Source organism: Macaca thibetana, chromosome 14 (assembly GCF_024542745.1).
Source record: "Macaca thibetana thibetana isolate TM-01 chromosome 14, ASM2454274v1, whole genome shotgun sequence".
Taxonomy (NCBI): domain Eukaryota; kingdom Metazoa; phylum Chordata; class Mammalia; order Primates; family Cercopithecidae; genus Macaca; species Macaca thibetana.
The window spans coordinates 6969558-6981948 of NC_065591.1; the positions used below are offsets into that span (position 1 = coordinate 6969558).

General features: G+C 54.2%; 2 protein-coding genes across 8 annotated transcripts in view; one reads left to right on the forward strand and one right to left on the reverse strand.

Moving 5' to 3' along the window:
* RAD9A (RAD9 checkpoint clamp component A) overlaps positions 1-12391 on the reverse strand; it is a 79023-nt gene that overhangs the window by 35251 nt on the left and 31381 nt on the right. The window lies entirely within an intron of this gene.
* POLD4 (DNA polymerase delta 4, accessory subunit) lies at positions 7499-9527 on the forward strand. Of its 2 annotated transcripts, XM_050756829.1 has the most exons (4): positions 7499-7770; positions 7988-8077; positions 8268-8379; positions 9056-9527. In XM_050756829.1, the coding sequence occupies exons 1-4, from the start codon at positions 7674-7676 to the stop codon at positions 9078-9080; spliced, it is 324 nt and encodes a 107-aa protein (XP_050612786.1). In that variant the 5' UTR covers positions 7499-7673; the 3' UTR covers positions 9081-9527. The 2 variants fall into 2 exon arrangements, with proteins under 2 accessions (XP_050612786.1, XP_050612785.1); XM_050756828.1 differs by lacking the exon at positions 8268-8379 and having other exon boundaries at positions 7526-7770.

Below are 12391 nucleotides of genomic sequence, written 5' to 3' on the forward strand. Positions count from 1 at the left end.
ACTGAGTCAGGAGAATCACTTGAACCTGGGAGGCAGAGGTTGCGGTAAGCCGAGATCGTGCCATTGCACTCCAGCCTGGGCAACAAGAGTGAACTGTCTCAAAAAAAAAAAAAAATAGTTAAGTGTATTTGTCTTTTTCTTTTTTGTTGTTGTTTGTTTTTTTTTTTTTTTTTTTTTTTGAGACGGAGTCTTGCTCTGCCGCCCAGGCTGGAGTGCAGTGGCCGGATCTCAGCTCACTGCAAGCTCCGCCTCCCGGGTTCAAGCCATTCTCCTGCCTCAGCCTCCCGAGTAGCTGGGACTACAGGCGCCCGCCACCGCGCCCAGCTAGTTTTTTGTATTTTTTTAGTAGAGACTGGGTTTCACCGTGTTAGCCAGGATGGTCTCGATCTCCCGACCTCGTGATCCGCCCGTCTCGGCCTCCCAAAGTGCTGGGATTACAGGCTTGAGCCACCGCGCCCGGCCTGTTGTTTGTTTTTTTGAGATGGAGTCTCACTCTGTCGCCCAGGCTGGAGTGCAGTGGCATGATCTTGGCTCACTGCAAGCTCTGCCTCCCGGGTTCACGCCATTCTCCTGCCTCAGCCTCCCGAGTAGCTAGGACTACAGGTGCCCGCCATCGTGCCCGGCTAATTTTTTGTATAGACAGGGTTTCACCATGTTAGCCAGGGTGGTCTCAATCTCCTGATCTCGTGATCTGCCCGCCTCGGCCTCCCAAAGTTCTGGGATTACAGGCGTAAGCCACTATGCCCGGCATATTTGTCTTTTTCAAGCAAATAACATCTTGAGGGTAAGGCCCATGATTTATTCATCTTTGCATCACTACGGCATTTTAGTGTTTTATTGTTTTTTTCTTTTGAGACGGAGTCTCGTTCTGTCACCGAGGCTGGAGTGCAGTGGCACCATCTCAGCTTACTGCAATCTCCGCCTCCCAAGTTCAAGAAACTCTTCTGCCTCAGCCAATCAAGTAGCTGGGATTACAGGCATCCACCACCATGCCTGGCTAATTTTTGTATTTTTAGTAGAGACGGGGTTTCACCACATTGGCCATGCTGGTCTTGAACTCCTGACCTCAATCTGATCTGCCCAATGTGGGCTCCCAAAGTGCTTGGGTTATAGGTGTGAGCCACTGTGCCCAGCCCTACAGCATTTTGGTGTAATGCCTGGCACAGTAAAACCTTGATAATTTTTTTTTCTTTTTTTTGAGACAAAGTCCTGCTCTGTCTCCAGGCTGGAGTGCAGTGGTGTGATCTTGGCTCACTGCAACCTCCGCTTCCCAGTTCCAGCAATCCTCCCACCTCAGCCTCCTGAGTAGCTGGAATTATAGGCATGCATCGCCACATCCGACTTTTTATTTTTTTTATTTTTTTTAGTAGAGATGGGGTTTCACCATGTTGTCCAGGCTGGTCTTGAACTCCTGATCTCAAGTGATCTGCCTGCCTCGGCCTCCCAAAGTGCTGGGATTATAGGTGTGAGCCACTGCACCCAGCCAAACCTTGATAATTTGACTTAAACTGATTTAAAGAGTGTCAAGACATCAGTTAATAGGGTTGCTATATTAGAGAAAAATTTTAAAAGTGTGTCAAGACAATAGTGTTTTGGAAATTGACAGGAAAGGCCAGGCACAGTGGCTCACACCTATAATCCCAGCACTTTGGGAAGGTGAGGCAGGAGGCTCGCTTGAGCCCAGGAGTTCAAGACCAGCCTGGTCAAAATGGTGAAATCCTATCTCTATAAAAAACACAAAAATTGGCCAGGCGCAGTGGCTCAGGCCTGTAATTCCAGCGCACTTTGGGAGGCCGAGGTGGGCGGATCGTGAGGTCAGGAGATTGAGACCATCCTGGCCAACATGGTGAAACCCCATCTCTACTAAAACTACAAAAATCAGTTGGATGTGATGGCGCACGCCTGTAGTCCCAGCTACTAGGGAGGTGAGGCAGGAGAATCGCTTGAACCCAGGAGGCGGAGGTTGCAGTGAGCCGAGATTGTGCCACTGCACTCCAGCCTGCTGACAGAGCAAGACTCTGTCTCAAAAAACCCCAAGCAAACAAAAAACAAAACAAAACAAAATTAGCCAGGCACGGTGGCGCACCTGTGGTCCCAGCTACAAGGGAGGCTGAGGCAGGAGTATCGCTTGAGCCTGGGAGGTCGAGGCTGCAATGAGCTGTGATCACACCACTGCACTCCAGCCTGGGTGAAGGAAGGAGCTGATCAATAGTCTCAGATGCCCCAGAAGAGCTGGCTGCAGTGAGCCAAGATCCCACCACTGCACTCCAGCCTGGGCGACAAGAGCGAGACTTCCTTCGTCTCAAAAACAAACAAACAAACAAACAAAAACATCTAGAAAGGTTAGCAAGATCACAGAAGGCTTTTGTTTGTTTTGTTGTTGTTGTGATCTAAACATGTTATTGCTGAGTAGGGGGCGGGTGGAGAAAAATGGGGAGGTTTGGCAAATGGAGTAAGGAGACAACCAGAGGAGAGCCAAAGGGTGTCTGGGCAGCCAAATAGAACCTGGTGATATCAGCAGGCACCTTTGCCGTGGACCTGTCACCATGGGCGGTGACATTCCTTAGCATTTCAGAGAGAGGGACAGACTGGAGAAGAGGGCATTTTCCAAGGCTGAGGATTGGCAAGGCAGGAACGGCAGAGAATCAAGGGGGATTCTAGGCTGCTGGAAACTACTGGAATTGGCTGGGAGCCAGAGCCAGGCAGTGTGAGCAGAGTGGTCAGTGGAGGGAAACAGAGGAGGGGAATAGGCCAGGAGAAGAATCCTGAATGGGCAGCGCTGGGGTTCCCAAATGCTGAGGATGCAGAAGGCTCCCTTGGTGGTGGAGGGAGAGGGGGACGAGAGCACCATGAGAGGGCACTTCAGAGTGTGAGTTCTTGAACTCTCTCAAACAGTCCCTAATGATGGTGACAGGGGATGTGAGCTGTTCCTTCGTGTTTTGGCACTGTGTCCCACAGGCATCTTGTGAAAACGCCAGCACCATGGCACAGGGAGCACCTGGCAGATCATAGGGCATTAGCATTTTCTGTGAGTGAGTCATTGGTTTTCCATCCAGAACTGCTTCAGGAGATTTGATGAGTTTTGTTAGTTATCGAGGTTCTACCTCATAAGTATGGCCTTAGAGTCAGAGGCCCATGTATCCAGAGGCTAACATGAGACTCTAAGACCTTGAAATGTCAAGGGGTGGAGGGTGCGTTATCTCTAGTAGTCCTTATGTCCCCACAAGGATAGGGGGAGTGGGCGAGAGAAGACCCTCCTCTCCGTCATCTCCAGATAGCATGTAAGGATTAGAAATCTCGTCATCATCTTGGGTGCTTGGAAACACACCTATGTTTGAAAGAATGAGCATAAAATGGAGAACTATCACTTGGGGCAGGGGCAACCTCTGGGGGAAGTGGGGCTAGAGGAAGCTCTGATGGGAGATGGTAAAATACTCAGACCTTGCCAGTTTTCCACTTTTGCAAAGACTGACCCACCATCCAAGACTTATAGGCTGCCTCATGATATGAGAGACTCATTCAAGCACTGAGCTTACACACACATGTACACACACACTCTCACTTGCCACAGCCACCCCAAATGGGGAAAGGCAAAGGGAGGCCCTCTGTTCCCCTTAACCTAGAGGGCAAGGACTAGTGACTCAGTCCTGGCTGGGCACTCCGACGGGCAGCTCCCTCTCAGCTTCCCCTCTGCTGTGGAGCTACAACTGTCCCTGCCTTTGTTCCCTCAATTCTCAAGCTCCCTGACTCAGCCTCCCCTGAACTTCCCAGCAGGGGACAAAGCCCTTGTCAGTGGGGTGGTGTGGGGGCAGTGGCAGTGAGGCCGATCTGGCAGAAAGCTGTAGGGCCCAAGTTCCAGTTCTTTTTCCAGTCTCAACTTTCAGGGTGCCTCAGCCTTGCCAGTTCAGCAGTCAGCTCTAGGCTCCTCCCCAACTTGCCCAGATCTCTCTCTGAGGCCAGGCTGATGGGGTGGAAATGGTTAACTAGAACCTTCCTCCCACCCAACTGGGCAAAGTCTGACACCTGGTGGCCAAGGTGAGGAATGGCCAGAAGGCCCCTTTTCAAGTCTTCCCAGAACTGCTCCAGAGCCTGGATGGCCAAAGTGAAAGAGGAGGTGACTACAGAAGGATGTGTGGAGGGTGGTAGGAGCAGGACAGAAGACAGCAGTGACAAAAAAAAAACCCAGAGACTCCTTCCTCTGCCCTCAAGCTGCTGCCATGGAAGCACATTAGGCCAGAGAACCTGGACCAGGAGAAGAGGGAGTGTCTGGGAGGGTAGTGAGGGGCCAGGAATGACTGCCTAAAAGAATTCTGGCCCACAGGGTGAGGAATGGGGCCCACGGGGTGTGAGTATGTTGGGGGCGGGGCCAGGGGTATTCTGGCTGCCCAGAATCTCCTGAGTGGGACTGACTTCCAGCTCAGGGTAGGTGGCAGAGCCCAAGGGCCTGAGGAAGGAGGGTACCGGCGAGAGGGAAGAAGAGCTGGATCCATCCCACAGCCCACTGGGCCCCAGGCAGCTGCTCCCCTCTCTCCACCTGCCTCCACCTTCCCAGCTCTACCTTGCTCTCCCCACAAACCTCATGGTGAGGAGGGGGAAGGGAATGCAGGCACAGTGCTGAGGCCCCCATCCTGCCACATTGTCTGAGCTAAGCTGGACCTAATCCTTCTTCCCTTGAGTGCAGTCAGCGGTGGGCCTCATCCCCTGGGAAGGTGCTGGGTTCCTGTTTCAGTTCTTTTCTCTCCTGGACCCCCAGGACTCTGGACTTGGCCCTGAAGCAAGGGTGTTGGGTATTATTACCAGGCTGAGGTGCAAAGGTCACTCCTACTAGTCTCATCACCAGCCTCTGGGTGTCGGGGCTGACATAAGGGTCTCAGGACATTCCCCCAGGGAGAGAGAACTCAGCACCCAACCCAGACCTCTGGCCTGGCCATCCAGCCTGAAGCCTGAACAGGCTCCAGGACAGCAGTTTAGGGAATGAGGCCAGGATGCTGCCTGAGTAGGGGAAGGGATTCTAGGCAAGAAGGTACAGAAGGTGGATAGGGTTGGAGAGCAAAGAAGGAAAAAGACCTGAGGATGGAAAGGCCAAGGTCCAGCCTAGTCAGCTGTGCACCTTAGGAATCCAGGTGCTGAGTCAGGGAATGCCAGTTGGACAGGGATGGTTCCAAAATCCCTAGGTGCCAACTCTTCCCTGGGGGCCCAACCCCACTGCCATTTAGGAGAGAACAGCAATGCTGCTTTCAGAGAGTTCCCTCAACTCCAAGCCAGAAAGCCAGGCCTAGGGTGCCTGCACTTGAGCTGACCACTCTGAATCTTTTTCTTGGGTCTGGGGGTAGCTGAAGGCTGAGGGAGACATCTTCCAGGCTGGGTGGGTGCCTGAGCCAGGCAAAGCTGGGGAAGCTGGCGGGGACAGCCCAGCCAACATCTACAGAGTAGCTCAGGATGCCAGAGGCTACCCAAGGAGAAAAGGCAATAGTCCCAGGCGGCGGCAGGAGCTGCTGTGGCTGCCCAGCAGCACACCCCATTTCACGCTCCCTGGGCGGTGGCAGGGCCCCACGGCTATCAGCTTTCAGGGGTAGGAGGGACTTGGGAATGAGGAGGGGTCTGCCCCACCCATGGCTCCCTATCCCTCAGGGCTTGGACTCAGGAGGTGGGTGCCACACACCTCTAGAAACAGCCCAGGAACCCTTGCTGAGGCCCTCTGGGGAGGGGGTAATCAATCCCCCAGAGCCTATATGCCATCCCTACCTAGCATACTCAGCGCCTGACTGGACTCAGCACCTAGGCCCTCCCCAGCCCTGGTAGAGAGGGCCTCCCTGCTTCCATCCCCAACTCCGCAAGGACACTGTCTCCCTGAATGTGGGCCCCACTTAGTCCACAAGGCAGATGGGGGGATTAGAATAGGCCCAGCCCAAACAATACAGCAGAAAGGGCCCTCCAGCTCCATGCAGTGCCCTGACAAGCTCCCTCCTCCACCAGCCCTCCTCCAGGACGCCGATGGGGGGAGCCAGGCAGGACGTGGACCCTGAAGACATGGCCTGCTCCTGTACTTCCCCTTTGGTGGTCTCCTCTCCAGAGCAGCTTCCTCCCTTGTGCCCACAAGTACCAGTGGCTTAGCCCTCTTCCAGTGCAGAGCACCCAGACCCCAGAGCAGGGAAAGGAGGAGGCAGAGGCTTCTGAGCAGGCGGCAGCCCAGGAGTCTGTGCCCCACCCTCCCAGTATCCCTGGAAGGAAGAACCGGATGGGATCTCTGGAGGGTGATTAGAGCTGGGCTGGTCCCTGTGCTGGTTCCCAGACTCCCACTGGCCAGTACTTTTGCCTCCTGCCAGGAAGTTGATGAGGGGGAGGCAGCAGTATGGATGAGTCAGTGATGACAGGAGCCCAAGGGACAAAGGTCATGGGTGGAGAATTGAGAGACATTGTTTACCGCAGTCCACCTCCTCCAGGAGGCCTTCCAATGCTAATCATCCCTGTGGTCCTAACCAATCTCTGACCCACCCTTTTCCTCTTCTGGTAGGAATTATAGCCTCTCACTGACAACTGTACATCTGTCTGCCTTGTGACAGTGAGCTCCTGGGCCCAAGACAGACTGTGGTTCGACTGGGGCCCTGCAATGCCTGTGACTCTCGGCAGTGATAATCATTGAGCTATACTTCCTACTTTCAAAAACTTTTTGACATCTCTTTTAATTAATATGTGGGAAAGTGCTTAGAACAGTACTTGGCACATGGTATGTGCAACATGAGTGTTAGGTTTACTGTTAATATTTTCTGCTCAGATTAACATTATTGTGAGAGGGCAGATTTTGCCAATGAAGAACTGGGGATCAAAACCCATTGTGGTGGGGGAACCAGACCCTTGCTCTGCCTTCCAGTATGGAATCTTCCTGACTGGTGGGGCGGGTGGGGCAGGACTTGGGACCCCAGGAGAGCCAAAACAGCAAACACTTACTCGGACTAAGAGTGGGCAGCATCTTTGGGCACAGACTGTGAGAAAGGAGGTTTCAGAACCCATGGGCTTCTCCAGCCAGGTCTCCTGGGGCCGGTGGGGGTTGGGTGGGAGCAGGGAAGGGGCCTGGATTAGACCAAACTCTCTTCAGACCTCCAAACCTGCCCCCACAACGCTGGGCGGGCCAAAGGACCGAGTGAAGGCTCCAGCTGGGCTCTAGGGAGTTACAAACTGGCCACGGGGATTAGCGAAGCTGAAAAGAACATTTGCCTAGGAAGGGAAAACGGGAAGTGAGAGGCTGAGGATAACTCTCTTCAAGTCTCTCGGGACCCACAGCAGACCAATGGGGGCCGGGGGAGGTGGTGAAGTAGGGGCATCCTGACAGGTCCCCCGCCCCAGCCTGCCCCTCCTCCCGCAGCCCACAGCTGTGGCACCGCCCCACCCCTCACCCTACACTGCCTACCATTGGCTAGCGCAAGGGCCCCGCCCCACAGAGGCGGCCTGCCATTGGCTGAAGTCTTTCCTGTTTGCGCCCTTGTTGGGGTGGGGGAGGCGTCCCTCCCTGGACCCCAGCGACTTCCTCTCTCGGTTTGTCTGGGTCATCTTGTCTGCCTGCCGCTGGCCTGGCCCCGTCTGTCTCTCTCAGCAGCTGTCTTTCTCGCGCCCACTGGCCGGTCTCTCCTCTTCCCCGCAGTCGCCTCCTTCCTCTGCCTGCCTGGGTGGCCGCCATGGGCCGGAAGCGGCTCATCACTGATTCCTACCCGGTTGTGAAAAGGAGGGAGGGGCCCGCTGGGCACAGCAAGGGGGAGCTGGCATCCGAGCTAGGTCTCTGACGTGTGAGGGAGGCAGGAGGAGTGGACACGGAGGGGCCTAGAGGACGTGGGCAGAGGGGCAGATGGAAGGGGAAAGGTGGCCTGTCCTCCCCTCCCGACACCAGGTCTAGCTGCGGGGTGGCAGAGGCAAAGGGGTGGTGAGGAAGGCTGGGAGGTGAGGGGCAGGAGACTGAGGCCAGCCTCGCACTGAAGAGCAGCTGTCATTGCAGGGGAGGAGCCCCAGCCCCGCGACGAGGAGGAAGCGGAGCTGGAGCTGCTGAGGCAGTTTGACCTGGCCTGGCAGTACGGGCCCTGCACCGGTGAGAACCCACCCAGCCCCACGGAGGTGCCTCTCCCAGCCAGTCCCGTCACCCACACGTCTCTGAAGTCACCCAAGCGCTTGCGTGACTCTGACCCTCAGGCACTGTCTCCCCTGAACACACACATTCTCCAGCTCAGACTCTACCCCACCCCCAACAAGGCTCCAGAGTCTTCTTCCTACCCTGGCAGGGATCACACGGCTGCAGCGCTGGTGTCGGGCCAAGCAGATGGGCTTGGAGCCTCCCCCAGAGGTGTGGGAGGTGCTGAAGACCCACCCCGGAGATCCCCGCTTCCAGTGCAGGTCAGAGACAGGCCGGGAGGGCTTTCAGGGGAGCCAGGGCCTTCTCCAGGCACCGTCACCCTGCTGTCCTGACCTGAGGGAGAAATGGATGGAGGGTTGAAGGGCCTTGCTGAACAGGCAAGAAGGAGGACACGCTACTGTAATAATTCTTTTTTTTTTTTTGACACAGAGTCTCGCTCTGTCGCCCAGGCTGGAGTGTAGTGGCGCGATCTTGGCTCACTGCAAGCTCCGCCTCCCGGGTTCACACCATTCTCCTGCCTCAGCCTCCCGAGTAGCTGGGACTACAGGCGCCCGCCACCACGCCCGGCTAATTTTGTTTTTGTATTTTTAGTAGAGATGGGGTTTCACTGTGTTAGCCAGGATGGTCTTGATCTCCTGACCTCGTGATCCACCCGCCTCGACCTCCCAAAGTGCTGGGATTACAGGCATGAGCCACCGCACCCGGCCAATAATTCTTACCTCCACAAGCTAGTCGGGGGCAAAGGTACACCCAGGAACCAAGGAACTATCTATTTAAAACCAAGGGGTTTCCCAAGGACTATGGGCATGGCCAAGAATAGCTGGTGAAATCAGATCCAGGGACTCAACAACTGACCCTTTCCCTCTCTCTCTCTCTCTCTCTCTCTCTCTCTCTCTCTCTCTGGGATATCCCTCCCTCCCACCCCATCTTCTACAGCCTCTGGCATCTCTATCCCCTATGAGGCACCACGTATGACCTCCTGCCCTTGGCTCTCTTGCTCATCACCCAAGAATCTCAGGACAGAAGCAAGAGCCCATTGCTCCTGCTCAGCTCAGCCCCGCTGCGGAGGAACCCTTGGCAGGCAGAACCTGGAGGTGTCAGAGGCTCAACTCCTCCATCTAACCAGCAGGCTCTCAGAGCCCCCCTGGAAGAGCCTGTGCAGCTGAAGCAGAGTGCTTCTAGATGGAGAGTGGTCACTGGGGAAAAGGACCTGGACATCACCTTCCAGTACCTGCTGCCTGTCTCCCTGACCCATGGTGTGGCAAGTTAGGCACAGCCAGACGTGGACAGTTGATCCATGAGGCAAAGATGCTGTCCCACCTATGGCTAGGAATCAGAGCAGGACTGGCTGAGCTCCCAGGGCAAGGGGTTCACTAATGCTTACCAATAAAGAATATTAAGCCTGGAATCCTGACCTTCAGTCCTTTACTGTGGCCCTGCTTTGACTGGCAGTCCCTAGCAAGTTAGGAGATGGGAGAACCACCACCACAGTTCTTTTCCTTCAAGAAAGTCCTAGGCCTGAGAGGGAGAAGACATAGACAGCTTAAGAGATGGATCAAGTCCTCTAAGAGCTGAGCGACCTCTCGTGCCCCCTGGTGGCCCACAGGGAAACTACTCACGACTCACCTTCCTGGAGCAGCCAGGGAAAACCTACCTGACCCGCCAGCCACCTGGCTTGCTAAGCAGTGCCCACTTCACAAACATGGGTGCTTTGCCAGAGAAGGACCTTTGGGGTCCATGGCGCATGAAGTCCAAACATATCTATACATTCCCAGCAAGCACCTCTGGCTTCCCACATCAGGGACCACCTTGATCAAAGCAGGGCTGGGGAGGGTCTCAACTTGCAGGACCTGCTCAGACATGGCCATCATCTGAGGGGCTTTGGTAAGAAATTGATGGCTGGGCGTGGTGGCTCACGCCTGTAATTCCAGCACTTTGGGAGGCCCAGGCGGGCGGATCACGAGGTCAAGAGATGGAGACCATCATGGCTAACAAGGTGAAACCCTGTCTCTACTAAAAATACAAAAAATTAGCCGGGTGTGGTGACAAGCGCCTGTAGTTCCAGCTATTCAGAAGGCTGAGGCAGGAGAATGGTGTGAACCCGGGAGGCAGAGCTGGCAGTGAGCTGATACTGTGCCACTGCACTCCAGCCTGGGTGACAGAGGGAGACTCCTCAAAAAAAAAAAAAAAAAAAAAAAAAAGGCTGGGCACAGTGGCTCACGCCTGTAATCCCAGCACTTTGGGAGGCCAAGGCGGATGGATCACGAGGTCAAGAGATCGAGACTATCCTGGCTAACACGGTGAAACCCCATCTCTACTAAAAATACAAAAAATTAGCCGGGCATGGTGGCGGGCACCTGTAGTCCCAGCTACTTGAGAGGCTGAGGCAGAAGAATGGCATGAACCCAGGAAGCGGAGCTTGCAGTGAGCCGAGATCACACCACTGCACTCCAGCCTGGGCAACTAAGCAAGACTCTGTCTCAAAAAAAAAGAAAAAAGAAACTGACGGTGCTGGGGGATGGAGAACTGGCTGGAGCCAGAAACAATGCTCAGGAGACCCGGGGTCAGGGTATGACATGGAGAATAGAGTCAGTAACTGCTTCTGTAGCATTACCTTCATCTACTGTAGCAGCCCTCCATCCTGGGGGCAGATGGAGGCAGCACTAGTAACTTGTTGGAAACAGGCCTAGAGAGCAGCTAAGTGGCCTGTGTAGCCCCTGTCTTACTGAGCACTGATCATGTTTCGGGTACTTTAAATGTATTATCTCGAATCCTCCTAAAAAACCTTCCAGGTAAGTTTTACCGAGAGGGGAACTGAAACTAAGAAAGGTTAAGTAAAGTTGTCCAAAAGCACACAGCAGGCAAGAGGCAGTGCAGTGACCAGGGGCCACTTGCATTAAGCTCTTCCAGTCTATGCCACAGCTCCCACCCAGCTGCTGAGCACTCACTATGTGCCAGGCACCAAAGGTCCCCTTGGGGTGTTACTAATGGTCAGGAGATGGACAAAAACAAACACGTAAGTTAATTATGTCAGGTAGCAGTCAGTAGTAAGCAAAATCAGAGTTGAGATCAGAAAGGGTCCAAGGATGCCAGGGCGCTATGTTAGAGAGACTGGTCAGGGAAGGCCCTCTGCTAAGGTGGCATTTGAGCAGAGACCTGAAGAAAGGAAGGGAGCAAGGTCTGCACCTGAGTGTTCCAGACAGAAGGAGCAACAAGGAGAAGCTCCCTGAGGGAGGAGTGTTTCCAGCCTGTTCCAGGAAAGGCACTGAGGAGGCCAGTGAGGCTGGGGGCCAGGGAGCAAGGAAGGGTAGTGGGAATTGAGAGCAGACAGGCAACAGGCTGGTCCCTAGGGCCATGATAAGAAATCTGGATTTGATTCTGAGTGAGAGGGGAAGATACTGGAGGGCTTAAGGTCAATAAATGACAGAGTCAGCTGATGTTTAGAAAACATTACTCTGAAGGCCGGGCGCGGTGGCTCAAGCCTGTAATCCCAGCACTTTGGGAGGCCGAGGCGGGCGGATCACAAGGTCAGGAGATCGAGACCACAGTGAAACCCCGTCTCTACTAAAAATACAAAAAATTAGCCGGGCGCGGTGGCGAGCGCCTGTAGTCCTAGCTACTCAGGAGGCTGAGGCAGGAGAATGGCGTGAACCCAGGAGGCGGAGCTTGCAGTGAGCCGAGATCGCGCCACTGCACTCCAGCCTGGGCAACAGCGTGAGACTCCGTCTCAAAAAAAAAAAAAAAAAAAAAAAAAAAACATTACTCTGTTGGTGGAAAACAAGATTGTGGAGCTGGGGAAAACAGAGGTAGCAAAACCACTCAGGAGGCCTCTGAAGTTGGCCTCATGAGAGTTGAGCTTGATCTGGACCAGCATGAGGAGGTGAAGTGGCCAGGTACACTCTGTATTTTGAAGGAAGAGCTGACTGGCAGGACTTGCCTATAGGACTGTGGGATTTAAGAGGCAGGAGCCAAGGATAACTCCAAAGGTTTTGGTTTGGGTGACTGGAAGGACAGAGTTCTCATTACTAAGATGGGAAAACTTGTGGGAAGGGTGGGGTGGGAATCTGGAGATCCATCTTAGACATGCTGAAGTATCTGTGCCACTTCCAAGGGGACACGGGGTATAGGCAGTGGATATGTAAGTCTCGGATTCTGAGGCATTCTAGGTTTAAAATATAAACTTGGGAATCTTTTAGATGGCCTTGAAAGCCGCAACAGTGGATGAGATCCCCGGAGTGAGTGTAGAGAGAGAAGTAGTCTGAGAGATCCAGT